At 40.9% G+C, this 19,116-nt stretch overlaps 1 protein-coding gene across 1 annotated transcript in view; it reads left to right on the top strand.

The window, feature by feature from the left end:
• col7a1l (collagen type VII alpha 1-like) overlaps positions 1-19,116 on the top strand; it is a 152,679-nt gene that overhangs the window by 15,807 nt on the left and 117,756 nt on the right. The window contains exons 4-8 of the mRNA XM_055225585.1: positions 954-1,047; positions 14,420-14,593; positions 15,773-15,936; positions 16,992-17,121; positions 17,219-17,335. Coding sequence (XP_055081560.1) covers positions 954-1,047; positions 14,420-14,593; positions 15,773-15,936; positions 16,992-17,121; positions 17,219-17,335 — 679 coding nt within the window. The remainder of the gene's footprint in view (positions 1-953; positions 1,048-14,419; positions 14,594-15,772; positions 15,937-16,991; positions 17,122-17,218; positions 17,336-19,116) is intronic.

The raw sequence follows: 19,116 nt of genomic DNA on the forward strand, positions 1-19,116 counted from the left end.
TGTTGCATGTCCTTGAAATGTATTTTTAGGAAACAAAATAACATAATATATATATTTTTTTCCCATTTTAGTGTGGACAGTTTTTAGACTTGGACAATCGCGAGATCTTGGATTAAAAGTTCCCGTATCAAAGTTCAATAAACAAGTGAGATATTCAGGCAGAATCAAGCAAATCCCTAATAAATACATTTTATACAGAGTTAATTTACCTGGAATGCTCTAAGGCACATGTGTCAAACTCAAGGCCCGTGGGCCAAATGCGGCCCACCATGTCATTTTATGTGGTCTGCGACAAAGTAAGTTAAAAGGTATGACTGTCTTAAAATGTCAGTTGATCATTAGATACACAGTTAAACAGACATTTTTTCATATCTATGCAAATCCATATCTAATATTTGTAACTTGAATAAGCAATTTATATAGAAACGGTTAATTAACAAGATTAAAAAGTTGTGACATTTATCTTACAGTTAATCTGGCCCTTTGAGAGCAACCATTTTGTTGATGTGGCTCTCGGTGAAAACTAGCTTGACACCCCTGCTCTAAAGTCTTGTAACATTTAAACTTTGTATATAACTATTGCAGAAAGTATTTTTTTCAAGATGTTGCGTAAATGCCCTTCCCATGGTGCCACTACCCAGGAATGTAGCACCAAATTCTGGGCCCTGCGTACAAATTATCTCGGTGGTCCCGCGCTATATGCTGTCTAATAAAAAAAACACACATTACAGATTTGTGAAGGGCCCCTCGCTGCACTGGGCCCCGGGGTAAACAGTCCCCTTTACCCCCCCCGTGTCCGACGCCCCTGCCACTACCACAATCTCTGCGTCTGAAAGTACACTTAAAACGTCACCAGTAATCAATCAAAATCGTTTAAAAACCACATTTGCACACGTTCTCCCACAAAGTACTATATTTTTCCCCAATCTTCCTGTGTCTTCTTGCCTTTCCAGATCGCGGTATTGATCACAAACGGGCGTTCCGACGACCAGGTTGAGGCGGCGGCCCGGGGAGTTGCTGACAATGGGATTTCTCTGTTTGCGGTTGGTGAGTGTGAAGCGTTGTGTATTCTGTCACACTCCACTGCAGCTCTGAGTCTCTGATTATATCGCCAGTGTTTGCTCCGACAAATTCACGTCTTTTACATTTAGATTCATGGGATTCCGTGTGGGGATTTACATGGAAGCTTCGTGGTTATAGATAGAATGTGTTGTATCTGTGAAATCACTAACGCGGGTGAAATATGCATTCGATTTTTGTGTTTGAGTGGAGAGGGTGGATAGAAATTATATTCAAATAGTACTCAGATAATGCACTAACTCTGAAATACTCTATTATTTATTTATTAATATAAGATAAAATGTTAAATGTTAAAGTACAGACACATCTTCGACAGGTACAATAGATTTACAGTAGCCAGTAAAGTGTTGTCCTCTGATCTGAAGGTTGACGGTTCAAATCCTGCTCTTGACATACAATAACTGCCTTATCTTTGAATATTTAGTCATTTTAGTCACGTGACTCTGCAGAAAGTTCAAAGAGATGTTATGGGGCAGGAAGTGGTGGTGCGGGTGCAGACTGTCTAGCCACAAATGTAGTTTAGCAGAGATGGTGCTGCACAATCACACGCTGACGCTCGCAACGCAAGTTTATCTGTACAGCACAATTCGTACAAAAGTAATTCAAAGTGCTTTACAGAATAAGAAAGACACTAAAATCACACAAATCAAAACAAAAATAATCACAAATAATCATCATAAAATTAACATTAAAGGAGAAAAGTCATATGCACAGATAAACAGAACCGTTTTGAGTCTGGATTTAAACATTGTCAAAGTAGAGGCCTGTCTCACATCTTCAGGAAGAATGTTCCAGGTTTAAGCAGCATAAAACTGAAACACTGATTCCTCATGTTTAGTCCTGATTTAGTCCTCAGAGTGTGAGATGGCTCATGTGGGAGATGTTCTTTGGTGCTGGTCCATGGAGAGACTTGTTCACACAGAGCTGCTTTAAAGTCTCTGAGCCACAGGAGCCACAGACCTGAGCACAGGACACATGTGTGAAGTACTTCCTGGTTCTAATCAGGACCCGAGCAGCAGCGTTCTGGATGTTCTGTTCTGTGTTAAGGCTCGTTTGGAGAGGCCAGTGAGCAGGACGTTACAGTCGTCTAATCTACTGGAGACAAATGCAGGATAAGTCTCTCTAAGTCTGGCTTTGACAGTTTACCTTTGATTTCTGCAGTGTTTTTTTGTGGTAAAAAGCTGCAGATGTTACTGATTTGATGTGGCAGTTAAAGTTCAAGTCTGAGTCCTTTATTACCCCTAAATTTCTAGCCTGATTTGAAGGTTTTAGAGAGAGAGACTGGAGGTGACTTCTGACACTTTCTCTATGTTTCTGTGGCCAAAGATGACGACTTCAGTCTTGTCTGAGTTTAGCTGGAGAGAGTTTTTTCACATCCACACTGATCTGTTGATGCAGTGAGTGAATCCACTGGTCCATATTCACCTGCTGCAGTGAGACATAGATCTGAGTGTCATCTGCAGAGTTGTGGTGGGACACATTATTGCTGCGTATTAACTGGCCTAACGGCAGCATGTAGAGACTGAACAACAGGGGTCCCAGGATTGACCCCTGGGGCACCCCACAGGTCAGGGACATTTTATCTGATATACATTTTCCCATTTCAACAAAGTACAACCTGTTTTCTAGAAAGGACTTGAACCAGTTTAATGCAGAGACGCCCACCCAGTTCTCAAACACACTCACACACAAGCTTATGCACACACTCACTCACACACACATAAACACATTCACACAATCACACACACATACATGCATACACGAACACACCCACACACACCCCCACATACATACACGCTCTTACACACACACACAAACACACTCACAAACACACATGCATACACGCACACACTCAAACACATACACACACAGACACACATACACCCACAGACACACACACACTCACAAAGTTACACTCACACACTCACAGTTTGCGGCTCTCAGTCGGAGCGTAGCGGTAATTACTGCTCATTAACCGACACTGCTCTAATCACAGACATTTTTCATTGACCGATTTGATGTCCCCTCGTCTCCACCCCTGACCCTGCCTCCACATTCCTCCACATTCCTCCACATTCCTCCACATTCCTCCACATTCCTCCACATTCCTCACAGAGATGCTGAGCTCGCTGAAATATATGGAAGGTCCTAAAACATACACACAGCACTTATGATTCATTCAATATAATATAAAATCAACCCATTTGAAGCTGGGGTACTCGACATTTTATTTTTGTAAATGAGCAAATTTTCTTTTGTCCACCAGAGTATATTGTAATATACAGCACAAAATGAGACAGCAGCGACTGTCTGCAGCATATTTTGAGGCAAGGCAAGTTTATTTGTACAGCACAATTCGTACACAAGGTAATTCAAAATGCTTTAAACAAATAATCATGATAAAATTAACATTAAAACAGAAGAGTCTCAGTCATATACACAGCTGAACAGAACTGTTTTGAGCCTGGATTTAAACATTGTCAAAGTAGAGGTCTGTCTCACATCTTCAGGAAGAATGTTCCAGGTTTAAGCTGCATAAAACTGAAACACTGATTCCCCATGTTTAGTCCTGACTCTGGGCACCAGCAGGAGGCCGGTCCCTGAAGTCCTCAGAGTGTGAGATGGTTCATATGGCACTAACATGTGGGAGATGTTCTTTGGACCTAGGCCATGGAGAGACTTGTACACAAGCAGGGCTCCTTTAAAGTCTATGACACTCCATGACACTGTAGTACTGTAGACAGCACGTACGCAGCAAAGAACAGGAGAGAGCGAACAGATCGAGACACAGGACAGTGAACAAGAGACACTTTTGCTTTGTTTTATTTTATTGTTTGTTTTCTCATTCATCTGTCAGGGGTTTGTTTTGAGGGGGCTGTGTGTATATATGTTTTAAGGTGTGTACACTGAAAATTGTTAATCTCTCATATTAGCTTTGGATACTACACTTTTCTTTATAATCTGTTGTATATATTCTGAACAATCTTTAAATAAATCATACATAAAAAAGAGACACTTTTGCTTAAGAAACACTATGGAAAACATTTTAACAGGGATGAAAAGAAAGGCGATAGATGGAGGTAATGAGATGCATGGAAGTCTGTGTCTGTAACAGTAAGAAGGCAAATAAGTTAAGGCGCCACCTCATTATACCTCAGTCAAAAAACTCCAACTCTTATCAGCGTAAACGTGCCAAATATTGCTTTGTGAATGTCGCTTAAACCAGCGAGCACTGTTAGCATCATATAAGGTGGCTACCACATTGCTAAATTGCTTGTTTTAAGTTGATATTTATTTAATTTTAATGTATTATTTGATATTTATTTAATTTTAATTTATTCATTTGCTGTTTATTAATTTATGTATTTTTTATGTGATATTTAATTAAATTTCATGATATTTTATTTTTTCAGTATCAAATGGTTCAGTCAGTTGTTCCAAAAATATGTATAGTTCAATTCTGACCTTAAAATGTTCATATTAACCTGCTCTACATGAACCTGGTGTTTTTATTTGGTTGTGCATGATTACTCCTGTCACATCAGTCACATAGTGTGGCTCTGGACTTGGAGGACCACAATCCGATGCCAAAGAGGAGCTGTTCATTGAAGGTGGTGTTGAATTTGTGAAGCAGAGTCAGATCATCTCCAGAGACACTGTAGAAGGTCACAGATCCACCAGGACAGTCCAGGTACACGGCTACTTTACCTGCAGATGACACAGCAGAGAGGGGGAGGGGGTTGCCCCTTTTGTTATGGCTGATGGAGTAGGGTCCATCAGAGCAACTGAGGCACCAGGACTTTGCATTGAGCCCGAAAACGCAGTCATCACTCGCTCCTCTTCGCCTTATTGTCTCGTAACAAACCGACACATCGACCCAGCCGCTCCAGTCTAACTCCCAGTAACATCGGCCGCTCAGCCGCTGGCAGCACAGCACCTGAGGACAGGAGTCAAACCTGTCTGACTGACTGGGATAAGACTGTTCCCCCGCCACACGCAGTATGCTCTTCAGGTTGTCAGACATTTTGAGCTTTTGGCTAACAGTGGCTGGATCCAGGTTGAGTTGTCGTAAGTCTGAAAAAGAACATAAAGTTAGCATATCAAGATCGGTTTCAATAAATCAATATTACTTTGTTTGTCCCAAGGCAGTTCAAATAGCCTTGCACAGTTCAGAAACTCATGAGAATCCATCTTGGCATGCTCCTGCTGTAAGGCTCAAATTCCACCAGCAGTGGGTGGACCAATCACAGAGCAGCATTGAGGTTTATGCAGAAACTCTCAAGCCAAAACAAACATGGTGACGGTGATTGATGCACTTCAGCCTATTCAGCTGAAAATACTGATAATTTTGTTGTGCTGAAGGTGTGAAACTGTGCATTTGTGGATGTCTGTGCTTTTCTCTCAACTGGATGTAATAGAAGTTTGATTTTTCGGCTTGTTCCGCTGTTGTGACGCTTCGACCAATTAGATTCAAATATTTGTCATAATCTTCTGTGTTTTCACGATTGCAGATTGATAAATGTTCAGAGTGCTTCACATGTCGATCTGGTGTGAGGTTACAATTCAAGCACTTTGACCAGTACAATACGATAATAACAGAAAAGCTTTAACAATAGTCTGACTGGTGATCCAGTGTCAGGGCTGATTGTTTAGAGTAGCAGCCCTCAGGACAAAAGTGTCCCGCCTCTGTGCCCTGCAGGACAGGGATCACAGCCAGTGTCCAGGAGGAGCCATGTGAACTTTAGAGACACAGGAAAGTCTCTTCTAAGCCTCACTCTCCATTCTCCTGCTTCAGTTGGGAATGAGACGGGACATTCCCTTGAAGTTTTTCCTCTGGAACATCTTCTGCCCTATTTGGTGAAGCTGGAGCCATGCAGGGTCGCCATGGATACAGAAAAAAAAAAAGCTCAAATCACACAATCCAAGAGTCACTAACTTCCTTTCCTTGGTAGGAAATGGCCACCGTTCCAACCAGAACAGATAAATCAAACAGGTACACAGTGGTCCTGTGGAACGCACAAATGTACTTTTTGTGTTTATTGACCAAAAGCACGTTTTACTTTTTAAATGATGCTTTGTGCAGCACTCTCTTCTGTGTGTAATATTTTCTATGTGAATAATTGGTTGGATGTCCATCAGTGGATACGACACCAAGTCGCTCTGTCGTGTGTGTAGTTTTTAAGTGCAGTTTTGAAAAGAAAATTGTGATGATGTTGTTTTCTCTGCTCATTAACACGGCACACACTGCTGCCACTGCTTGTTATTGCTCTGCAAAGCCTCATCCCTCTTGTCACGTTTTGTATCGTTTTAAAACGTCATTAATCTCAAAGTGGTGTTGGAGCTTCTTGTTCTTCACGTGTAAATTTAAGATTATTCAGAGTGAAAGAAGAGTTACTCAGTAGTAAATGTGCACACACAAAGTGGTAATAGGTTTGTATCAACACTGTAATTGTTTACTCTCCAATGGGTAAAATATAACTTACACTTTTTGAGCCCTGACTTTATAAATCCTGCTCCATCAGGCTCCAATCTGAAAAGAGAACACACCCAAAGAGAAAGGATGATGCCTTAAATGAAACTAGTTTGTCGTCAGCACGTGCGATACTCGATGCCTTTTACCTGAGTGTTTCCAGTCTGTACGCCGGATCCTTGACTCTTCTTGTCAATAGCTGTTTTCCACTTTCACAAAGATGATTGTAACTCAAATCCAGCATTTTTAATTTGTGAGGGTTGGAGTCCAGGACAAAGGCCAAAAGAGAACTGCTCTCTTCTGTCACCATACAACCAGATAATCTGAAAAAAGACAACATGATATTTCAGTCTAATCAGTGAAGTTCAGTCTGTTCTATCAAATCTTTCTGTACGTTTTACTGAGGTAAAAACTACAGTTGTTCTTGTAGTGTTGTGTCATGTAGCTGAAGTGAAAGTTCACACTGGACGTCTGCCCCTCTGCCCTGTCACCAGCTCCTCAGACATGTCTCCTTCATCTGCATCTCCCAGTCACAGCTCTGCACTTTAAAACAAGCTGCCTCTCATTTCCACTCATCTTTTCAAGCTAATGCAACTCTCCACCTCCCCATCTCCTCCTCTCCTCACCCTCTCCCCAAGGTTGTCTCCACCTCGGTGTCTAGGCTCCACCTCAGTGTCTAGGCTCCACCTCAGTGTCTAGGCTCTGGGGGATTGAGATTCCACCTCACACTGTAGTTCCTTCAGAATGTTCATCACCCCTGTTGGGGCCTAAGCACCAAAAATATTTATCACTTGTTAAATTCACGTCTAATGCGTTCCTGTCTGTGTTGAGTCGGTCCAGATTGAAATTCGTTCTGGAGACTTTTTGACCCTAAGACCCGACTAACTTCTGAGATGTGATTGAACTTGGAGACTAACCCAAGGTTTTCCAAATTACACTGTGGGTTCCTCAGTCCCTCACAGAGCAGACTGATGCCAGAATCCATCAGGCCGTTGTTGGTGAGGTCCAGCTGAATTAGGCTCAAAGAAGAAGTCAGAACAGAGGCAAGGACTTCACAGCTCCTCTCCAACAGACCGCAGTTGCACAGACTACGAAAAGACAATTTTCTATTAAAAAACAAAATAAAGATTTATAAATCTATACAATACAAATTGATCCAAAAACATTACCAGAGGACTTCTAGAGCACAGGGTGAGGTCTTCAGTCCCTGAAACAGTAACTCCACCATTGGATCCTTCAGAACGTTGTTACTGAGGTCTAACTCTTTTAAACTGGGGGATGTGCTGAGAATGGAGGACAGAGAGTAAACACATCTCCCTGACAGCGAACACACGTTCACTCTGAGGATAGAAAGAGATGTGATAATGATCATTTAACACTAAGTATCATTTTCTCTATATTAGGATGTGCTCACATAGCTTTCGTGCTGACTTTAACCACCGGCAGCAGTCGCAGAAGCACCTCCTCTGAGGCGGAGTATCTCCTCAGATCAAATTCTTGCAGGTCTTTGTTAGAGGACAGCAGGATGAAGGCCAGAGCTGACCACTGATCAGGAGAGAGCGTCTGAGTGCACAAACTCCCAGAGGTCATCTGCTGTTGGATCTGCTCCACCAGAGAGGTGTCCTTCAGCTCATTCAGACAGTGGAACAGATTAATGCTTCTCTCTGTATTACAGCTCTCGGAGACTTTTTGCTTAATGTAGTCAGTGATTTTATTTTGGAGGTCACTGGTATCTTGCTTTTGTTTGAGAAACCCCTGAAGCAGGCTCTGATTGGTCGGCAGAGACAGCCCAAGGAGGAACCGTAGGAACAAGTCCAGGTGTCCGTTTGGACTCTGTAAGGCCTGGTCCACAGCGGAGCAGTAGAAATGTGTCTCTGATGATCCAGCCGTCTTTGATGGGAGCACGCTGACTCCAGTCTCACTAAACGTGACGTGGACGTGAAGAGCAGCCAGAAACTCCTGCACACTCAGATGGACAAAGCAGTAGACCCTGTCCTGGTACAGGCCTCTGTCTTCTTTAGAGATCTGAGTGAAGACGCCTGAATTTACTGCTGCCTCTTCGACATCAACACCACATTCAGTCAGATCTGATTGGTAGAAAATCAAGTTTCCTTCCTGCAGCTGCTCAAATGCGAGTTTGGCCAAACACTTAATCATCCTGATGCTCTTCTGACTCCAATGAGGATCCACCGCAGCTTTGTCATCATATTTAACACTCTTTATTTTGACTTGAACAACCAGAAAGTGGATGTACATCTCTGTTAAGGTCTTGGGGAGCAGTACTTCATGATGTGTTTTCATAATATTATCCAGAACAGTGGCAGTGATCCAGCAGAACACAGGAATGCTGCACATGATGTGGAGACTTCTCGACAGGTGAATGTGATCGATAATGGCTGAGGCCTGCCTTTTTGCCGGAAACCTCTTCCTGAAGTACTGGTCTTTCTGAGGATCAGTGAACCTTCGCACTTCTGTTACCCTGGAGATGTACTCCGGTGGGATCTGATTGGCGGCTGCGGGGCGTGTTGTTATCCAGAGGCGAGCAGAGGGAAGCAGGCGCCCACTGATGAGGTTTACCAGAAGCACATCGACACTCGCAGGCTTGTTGGGATCAACAATCACATTGGTTTTGAAGTTAAGCGGGATTCGAAACTCATCCAAGCCATCAAGGATGAACACAGCCTTAAAATCGTCAAATCTGTTAATGAACGCTTCTCTGGTTTCAGGAAAGAAGTGGTGAATGAGTTGCATCAGAGTCATGCTTCTGTCTCTGAGCACGTTGAGCTCCCTGACAGTGAACGGGAACAGCAGCTCTATTTCCTGGTTGGCTCTGCCTTCAGCCCAGTCCAGACTGAACTTCTGGGTCAAAACAGTTTTCCCGATGCCAGCCACGCCCTTCGTCAGCACTGTTCTGATTGGTCCATCTCTGTGGTCATCATAAGTAAAAATCTCTTGGCGAGTGATGGTTTCTTCGACCGTGTTCCTTGGGGCGTCTTCGATTTGTATGACGTCATGTTTGTTGTTGTAGTCAGAGGCGTCTCCTTCAGTGATGTAAAGCTCTGTGTAGATTTCATTCAGATGAGTTGGTTTTCCTGCTTTAGGAATCCCCTCAAACAAACATGCCAACTTTTGTTGGAGTCCTGCTTTCAGTCTGTTACTACAGAATTCACCCGTAGGGCCACAGAACACTGTAAAGGACAAAAATAGGAGTATTTTGGGTATTAATTGTTTACACATGACAAATTTAGATCTCCTTTTATTGTTTTGAATAGAAGCTACATTCACAGAAAACAATGTATTCAAATGTTTAATTTTTGACGCTCTGAGTCCCCCCTCTCCTTGCTCTCTAAGCTAAGTCACTCCACCTTCAAAGTGCTATCACAACACAATCAGTTTAACCACTGCACATCAAAATGGTCCCACCTCAGATTAACAGGTTAGCACTTTGCTCATTGATTCTGCAGAAATCGGTTTGTTTTTTCAGTCGCATCTTTTATTTTTTATATTTTTCACTGTGAGCAGCTGTGTTGGTTTGATATGATCTGAATAAACTATGAATAACTCACTGTGTAGATGAACAGTTTGTGAACATGTGTCTGTCTCTTGATCTTATGAAACATTTAGAGTAGATTTTTTGCATGTGGAATCAATATCTGGGAATCAGCCATTTTGAAGAAATGAAAAACTTACCTGTCTGGAAATAATCAGCCAGCTGTTCCCCGTTGGTCTCTCTCAGGACGTCTGCTGTGAGCTTCAGGATGGACTCGTCAAATCTCCTCTGGCCCTCGGGCGTCTGGATTAGCTCAGGAGACTCAGAACTGAGAGCTTTGTGGTAGTTTGTCACTTCATTTTTAACCTTTGATACAAGTTTATCTTGGAGCCACTGAGACTGAAAACAAAAACACAGGATGTTTTTTTTTCTGAATAACCAGAGAAACCTGACAGAGCAGAGCAGACCTTTAAGGCAGACTCCAGATCAGTCTGTACGTCTGCAGGATCCTGTCGCTCCTCACTGTGACAAGAGGGATTCACTCAGGGTTATGTGCAAATGAACAGGGCTTCATTGGTTTGGACTTACAGTGGATCTAACGTTTGTCTTTTAAAGTCCATAAGTCTGTCCATAGAGGACTCACTGCACGATGTCGGCACAGGTTTATGTTTTGGGGAATAGAACCTGGAAACAGAGACATTTATTTTACAATCTAATGAACCACAGTGCACTTTCATAAACTCGATGCTCTGACTTTTTTGATAGTTGTTAGAACTAATTTTAGGTTTATGATGGTGCTAGTTTAGTTTATTAGTTTATTTTAATATAGGGACGTTGTACAAACACATTAATCTCATAAAAGAAGAGCTGCTTTACACCAGGTTTAGCTAAAGATAGTTTCCATCCCAACATCATACGTGACCCAAGACCAGAAATGATGAAATATTAAACTAAATTTCCCAATAAAGAATGAATTTCTAATGCATAAAATATATTTAATTGGAAATGTTTTTGTAAAGACACATTAAACAACAGGAAACACTTGCCACACACCATGACCACAATGACTACATTGTGGTTTCTCTGATTTCCTGAATACAAAGAGAATCATAAAGACAGGAAATCAAATTTGTACGCAGCGGTCCGCTGTGGGACACACGCCCTCAGACACAGTAATAGGTAAAGAAACAATGTGCCGCAGTGTGAAGTTAAAATTTCACTGTTCAGCTCTGTTCTGAAAATAAACTAGGTTTATTTCAGAAAAAGTGTGAACTGTTTTTCAGAACTCAGGGTTATGTACAAATGAACAGGGCTTCAGTGGTTTGGACTTACAGTGGATCTAACTTTTGTCTTTTAAAGTCAATAAGTCTGTCCATAGAGAATTCACTGCACGATGTCGACACAGGTTTATGTTTTGGGAAATGGAACCTGGAAACAGAGACATTTTATTTTACAATCTAATGAACCACAGTGCACTTTCATAAACTCGATGCTCTGACTTTTTGAGAGTTCTTAGAACTTAGGTTTATGATGGAGCTAAACATCACAACATGAAATCACACATTATTTATTAAACCATATTTCCCAATAAAGAATGATCATGTATAATGAATGTAAATGCCTTCAGAGCATTTGGGTCTTACGATGTGAAGTCCTTTGCCGTCTTGGACTCATCTCTACACGACTCGCCGTTGGCTCCTGGTCCAGAGCTGGATTCTGTGGAGGTCCTGGTCAAGAAGGATTATTTTTACATTTTTGTAATTAGTTAAGATTCATCTTTAAAACTGGAGTAAATATGGTTTGATTTACAAGACAAAAGAACAACACTGCACTGAGGACACTGTTAGCATTTTAGCATTAGCACGAAGGCTCAAGGCTAATACAGTATATATATATATATATATACACTGTACATATATATATATTGTATATATACTGTACATATTATTATTGTAGCAGCATGCACATAACTGCAACACAGGCTGTTCAAATTCAAAACTAATTTACCTTTTTCAGAAAAAGTATCTGTTACTTTAATGCCTACATATGGATTTTTAAGCTCACACTGTGGCGCGTCGTCTCTTAACATGTGACTGTGTCTGAGAGCGTGTGTCCTGTGGGCGACTGCAGGTTCTGATGTGACTCTGATCATTTCTGATTTCCTGAGGAATGAAACTGTGGTTTCTCATGTGGGTGAAGTGAATGTTTCTTGTTACAATAATGTCCTACTAATAATATTTGTAATATAGTAAAAAAAACAAAAACTAATTTCTGATTAAATAATGATTACTATTTTGTGTTGACATCAGCAGTCGTCTCTGCAGAGTGACCTCTATGAGCCTGAAGGACCCGGCACACTGAGCTCAGTGTGATCGTCCTGCACAAGTGACTCAGATGTGTTTATTTCATGTCTGATTATGTTTACATTTTATATTTAAGTGGTATTAGAGGAAGTGTAGTCTACATCTGTGCTTTCTGCCTGCCTGGCTGAAAAAATCACCACATTGGAAAATACTATGTACGGTATACTATATAGTGTATACTGTGTATTATACTAAAGCTCTTTAAAGAGATAAAGGCTCTTACCTCATGGTCTCCTCACTGCTGACTGAGGAGGACAGGAGTGTGTCTTAACTCCACTTGATAATTAGGAGGAGCAAGTACAGAAAATGAAACACATTTATATATTGACAGGAGGAGGAGGTGTCTCTGGGCCTATGGAGGAGGTGTCTCTGGGCCTATGGAGGAGGTGTCTCTGGGCCTATGGAGGAGGTGTCTCTGGGCCTGTGGAGGAGGTGTCTTTGTGGGCATGTGGAGGTGTGACTAGACCAGGAGGGGCTGGGCCAGGATATGTATAGATATTTATATATTACATTAGAGATTTGTCCTGTAACATGTTGCCAATCTTGAATATACAAGCTCATTGTACAAATTATTTTCCAAATGCATTAATTAAATGAATAATTAATTTATTAAATTACAGTTACACACAGCAGAAAAACTCTGAACATGGTTCACCTTTACCTATTTTAATATAATTTGGTCACGTTCTATGGGCCGGATTAATAAGCCCAATGGGCCATGTGTGGCCCCCGGGCCCGTACTTTGCCCATGTCTGAACTAGTCACATTCCTTGGGAATTAGCCAAATACTGGAAGATTTACATTTTAACTACAAACTCAACCCGACTCAGCCTAACATCTCTAGATACTACACATAATTCTTTTGTTTTATTTTTTTTGTAAAGCTCGTTTGTTCAGCTGAAGTTGCTTTAAATGGGCCATATAAATAAACTTTAAACATTTTAAACATTTTACCATGCTGCTGTATATATTTAGAGAGTTTAGTTACATTTCTCTGTCCAGACAAATCATTTTAACACAACTAAACCAGTGAAGTGTTCATTTTTTTATTTTATTATATCTTTATATCTGTGTTGGTGAAAAGTCCTCAGAATGGCGCCCATCAATCCGTCACAGCGGTGCGTCTCATTACATGTGGTATTTTGTTCACCAAATATGTTTTATATTTGAGTCAGTATATTTATTTTACCTCTACATTATTAGTGTGATATTTCCACTATTTCCACTGTAACATGGTGCAGGGTGTGCCACCGGCTTGTTTCCATGGAGATGGTTTGATTTGCCTAAAATGTCCCACAGTTTGGTATTAAATTTGCACGGTCAGGCCAAACTGCAGGTGGAGAAGTGTTCTTGCTCCCAGTAAAAATCAAATGTCATTTATTTATTTAGTTGTTTGTTTTTTAAATTAAAACACATTTACTGCAGAATAGGGAAGTTTAATTCCAGGCAAAGCGACATTGACTCTTGAGCTTTAAGCTGTGATATAATGCTGTTACTTAATCAAAAACAGACCTGGAGTTGTGTTTTGTTTCATTCACACATGTTTGAGTCACACTTTATTAGTCTCTTACATCTGCAAAGCTCAAATCTTCTGTTCCACCTTGTGATGTCATGAAGTGGTAGTTTTCAAGTTGACAGCTCCTTTTATCTTTATTTCAGTAGTAGATTGGGCGATTCCAGAGCTAAAATGATCCAAATGATTCATGTGAAAGTGTTTAAAGAGTTTAAAAACACACTGGAGCACTTCCTGTATTACCACATTATGATATCACAAGGTGGAACAGAGTGTTCCACCTTGATCCTAAGATCAAGGTGGAACACTAAATATCCTAAATATGCAGGTTTGTGTGTTAAACATGTGTGAATGAAACAAAACACAACTCCAGGTCTATTTGTGACGAGGAAACAACATTATAACACAGATCAGAGCGTAGAGTAATACGTGCCCTTTAAGTACAGTTTCTTGTAAATGTCTCTCACTGTATTTAACTGTGACTTTGTTTTCTTGTTTCTCAGGCGTGAGAGGGGCCCTTGAGTCGGAGCTGAGACGTGTCGTCTCCGAGCCTCAGGACGAGCACTTGTTTTTTGGGGCAGATTACTCTCAGCTGGAGTCCGTCCTCCCCAGACTGTCCCGAAGAGTCTGCATCACGGCGTCTGAGCCTCCGCGGCCCGTCAAAGCCCCTCAGCCCGGTACAGCAACCCCCCAAACACAGCGCCCAATTCATAGACTGTATATATAAATGGACATAGCTAACGTGCTAGCCGCCGCGTTCCAAACAGGAAGTGAGCATGTGTGTGCGTCCAGCTCCATTGACTCTGGCTCCAGTTCAGTTTCTATTGAAAAACTGTGCCCCCTCTCTCTGTACCTGCTGCTGTCAGACTCGTCATTTTGCTCTTAAATGTTCGTATTAACCCTCTACATGATCCTGGTGTTTTTATTTCACTATTGTGTCCGTTATTCAAGATATGAACATATGAACAAACAAATCAGGCGGCATCTTTCCCCGAGGTCGCTCCTGCTAGCGTTAGCAACAGGTTTGATTGATAGCGTTGCTAAGCGCCCTCTCCATTCTAAACCAGCAGTGTGGGCGGGAAGGGGCGTTACCTTCATCAGCCTGGCTCTGGATTGGCTCTTTGGTTGCTATGATACTCGCGGTCAGAATTCTAAACATGAAACTCAGCTCCAAATTCGCCGCTATACCTGCTCTGGCCTCGACGAGCTTCATTTGACTGGAGCTGAACGCTGTGGGTGACGTCAAACTCACTCAGTCCACTTCATTTACACGGTCTACGGTCCAGTTGAACATATTTATAATCTAGCCTTCGCCTTATCGATCTGTGGAGCACTTTGAATTGATCGGTCTGGAATGACTTGCTAAAAGCGATGGGAGAAAAAGACAAAAAATCTAACAAAATCTATGTATTTCTGTATCTTTCTATACACAGGGAAAGCTGTTTTCATGCTCAAAACGCTCACTTTCTGCTAATTTTTTAAAAAACAAACAAAATCTGTACTTTGTTTTCATTTTGGCGCTTCACCTTTGAAGCAGTACCAGTGTGGTTAGGGCGGAGCGCCCTAACCACACTGGTACTCTCTGATTGGTCTAAACCACTGGTTGCCTGGACAATCGCACCAGCGGGAGACTGTCCAGAATGGATTCTCGTGAGTTTGACTTCACGACTCTTGCTGCCCAGGTTTACGTATTTCATAGTGGGACAAACAAAAAACAAACAAAACAACAAAGTACACAAGGCTTGGAAATGATGAATCCACCGCCACATAATGATGTTTAACTGTAAATATAACATACATGCTACATGCTACGTGCTAAAATGCTAAAATGCTATAATGTGATGTGTTTGTCGCAGTGGAGCAGCCGGTGGTGGGGCCGAGGGATTTTCAGATCAGGGAGGTGAACCATAACTCCTTCAGACTGAGCTGGACTCCTGCCACTGGAGACGTGACCGGATACAGGCTCCTGGTGACTCCCCTCAGCTCCAGAAGACAACCCCTGCACGCTCTCCAGAGACAGGTACAGACAGACAGGTGCAGACAAAGAGACAGGTGCAGACAAAGAGACAGGGACAGACAGACAGGTACAGACAAAGAGACAGGTACAGACAAAGAGACAGGGCAGACAGAGGGGTTCATTTTAACTTGTATAAGTCGTGTGTTCAACCTTTTATTGACTCAGTTTTTGTTCATGATTCATTAAAGATCCTATATTACACCAAAATTAACTCTTGTGAGCTTTAAGTCATGTTATAATGTCATTACCTCCTCAAAAACAGACCTGGAGTTGTGTTTTGTTTCATTCACATGTTTGAGTACTGTATTTTCCGGACTATAAGTTGCTCTGGACTATAAGTAGTGTAAGTAGCACCAGCCAAAAAAATTATAATAATGAAGAAAAACATATATAAGTCGCACTGGACTATAAGTCGCGTTTTTGGGGACATCTATTTTTCAAAATCTGAGACCAAGAACAAACATTTTATCTTTAAAGGCAATGTAATAAAATGTGGAACAACAGGCTGAATATCAGTACAGCACGCGAAAGTAACACATTTATATTTATTCAGCTACATGAAGCATAGACAGAACTGAACACGTGTCTGGTTTGTTTTAAGATATTAACAGTTAATCAGATAAATAAAGTATAAAAAACAAGCAACAAGTTTACTCTGGATCTCACTCCAAATCACTAAATTTATTGAGTCACTTATGAACCACAGTTTAATACAGTATCGCTTTGACTTCCGCTTCTTCTTGTGGTTAGTCTTGTAGTCAAACTATGTGTATGTGGTTTTCCGTTTGAGTGACTTGAAGGTGGAAAAACGTTTTATAAAAATGTGACTCTTTACCAACTGCAATTACTTTGGTTGTGATAATCATGAAACAGTACTGCAGTATTGTGTCAAATACATAATTCTCACTGCAGTTATAAATACAGCAGATAGTGTTAGTTTATGAGGGGCCAGATCCACATTTCTTGCTCCTACTTCTTTTATCTTCAGCCGTATGTTTTATTATTGTGTATTTACTCTGCAGGTGACGTATTTTTTATATTGTTTCCCTGTTTATCAGATTGATTTAAAGGCGGACGTGAGCACGGTTCAGGTGACAGAGCTGAGTCCAAAGACAGAATACTCCCTCACCGTTTACGCCATCTACCCCAGCCTCATCGGGGACGCAGCCACCATCCCAGTTCAGACAAGTAAGACCTTTTTTTTTAAGCTTTTGTCCACATTTTATTAACTATTTCCCTTTTAAAAAACGTTTTACTCTTACGAAATGGTTCCTTTTCTGTGCAGCGTCTTTACCTCAGGTGTCGAACTTCCGTGTGATCGAGGAGGGTTTGTTCTCCCTGCGTCTGGGCTGGACACTGCCTATTGGAAAAATCAATGGGTTCAAGATTTTTATCCCAAGAAGTAAGACATAAACAATCAATTTTACAAAATACATGGTGATTCACATTTGACACATTCTGACTCTGCTCTCATCACTTTGTCCAGTTGTTTTTGTGTTTATCTGAACAACATCAGACTGAAAACATCCAGAACGACACAACGACTGAACTAAAGTCACAAGAACAGAACACGAACATATAAGGAGGGCCAGATTTTTGAAATTCTAGACGTTTTTTCCTCGTTTCTGGTGGATTTTAATGTGTTCCAGTTGGCGACAGTGGGGTTACATTTACATTATGTCGGGTCCTTGCTCCGGTGTAAACACAGAGCTGCCTTCACCTCTGCCCGACTCAAAAACAAACGTAGAGCAGCAGATATTTTACTACTATAGATATAAAACAAATTGTTGGGCTCTTGGGTGTCACCAACCTTTTTTAACCTGAGAGCTGCTTCATGCGAAGGGCGACCAGTTTGATCCGCTCTTCTGAAATAACAGATCTGCTCAGTTTGCCTTTAGTTGTACATTATTAATAATGATAAATGATAATCATCTATGTGAACACACATCACGTTAATGATTTCTCACAATAATTATCAACAATGAGCGAGGAGGGAAAAAGATCTCAATATTCAGCACTTTAACTTTACTGATCTCAGTAATTGTTAAATTTCCAGATGACAGTGACAAACCTTTTAACAAAACATAAATAATATACATTGCACCACGTTTCTCAGTTATCAATTATGTAATGTTAAAGAAAAATCAACTTATATATTTTTAAAAACATCTCGGCTGTTTGTGTAACTTTTTCACTGGTGTCATGAAAAAAAAAAACTGACTACCCACTCAGAGTTAGTGGTTTATGGTTTGTGTCATTTTCTGTCAAGTGTCACCACAGTCCTTCCGGAGATGAGACACACGTTGGTTTCTTTTACAGTCTTAAGTTGAGTAGGTCAGAGTTCATCTTAAATTATCTAAACTTCACGTATAATGAACATATGTTTAAGATATTGTCATTTTTAAATCTATGTAAACGCAAGGGTGATTAAAAAATAGCAAATTAAATTAAATTTTAGATGCAGCTCATTAGTGAGTCGTGCTGTTTTTAGAGCCGGTCTGCGGGCGCCTCATGTGGGGCCTGGGGGCGACATGGCGCCCGTGGGCACAGTGCTGGTGACCCCTGGCCTTTAGGCTGAACCGGCCTTGTTCCAGTGCCACTAATGGAGCTCATGTAGAGGTGGATTAAATGTAAATGTAAAAACTAGAACAAGTCTGATTGAGATGTCTTATCATTTGTCTTTGTAATACATTTTAAAGAGACTTTATAAACACCCTGGACATTTAAAAGACTGTGCAGCCTAACCTGCCTAACCTAAATCCTGGCACCATGTTGAGTTCTTTAGGTCTAGGTGCCATTCGGGAACAGCAGACTGAACTGAATTTGACCTGCTCCTCCAGTCAAAACTTTGGACTCACCCTCTTAGAAAAAAAAAAAGTTACGTATAAAAAATGTTATAAAGTCGAGTTATTTAAACTGTTGTCTTTGCTACATAATTCCATATATCTTATTTCATATATTTCATGTCTTCTGTGCGTGTATAAAATGTAGAAAGTAGTAAAAAATAAAGAAAAAAGGGTCAGATTAAGGCAAGGCGAGTTTATTTGTACAGCACAATCGGTACACAAAGTAATTCAAAGTGCTTTACAGAAAAATACATTAAAATCACAGTACAACAAATCAAAACATCACAAATAATCATCATAAAATTAACATTAAAGGAGAAAAGTGCAGAATAAAACC

This window comes from Periophthalmus magnuspinnatus, chromosome 12, assembly GCF_009829125.3.
Source record: "Periophthalmus magnuspinnatus isolate fPerMag1 chromosome 12, fPerMag1.2.pri, whole genome shotgun sequence".
In the NCBI taxonomy this organism is placed as follows: Eukaryota; Metazoa; Chordata; class Actinopteri; order Gobiiformes; family Gobiidae; genus Periophthalmus; species Periophthalmus magnuspinnatus.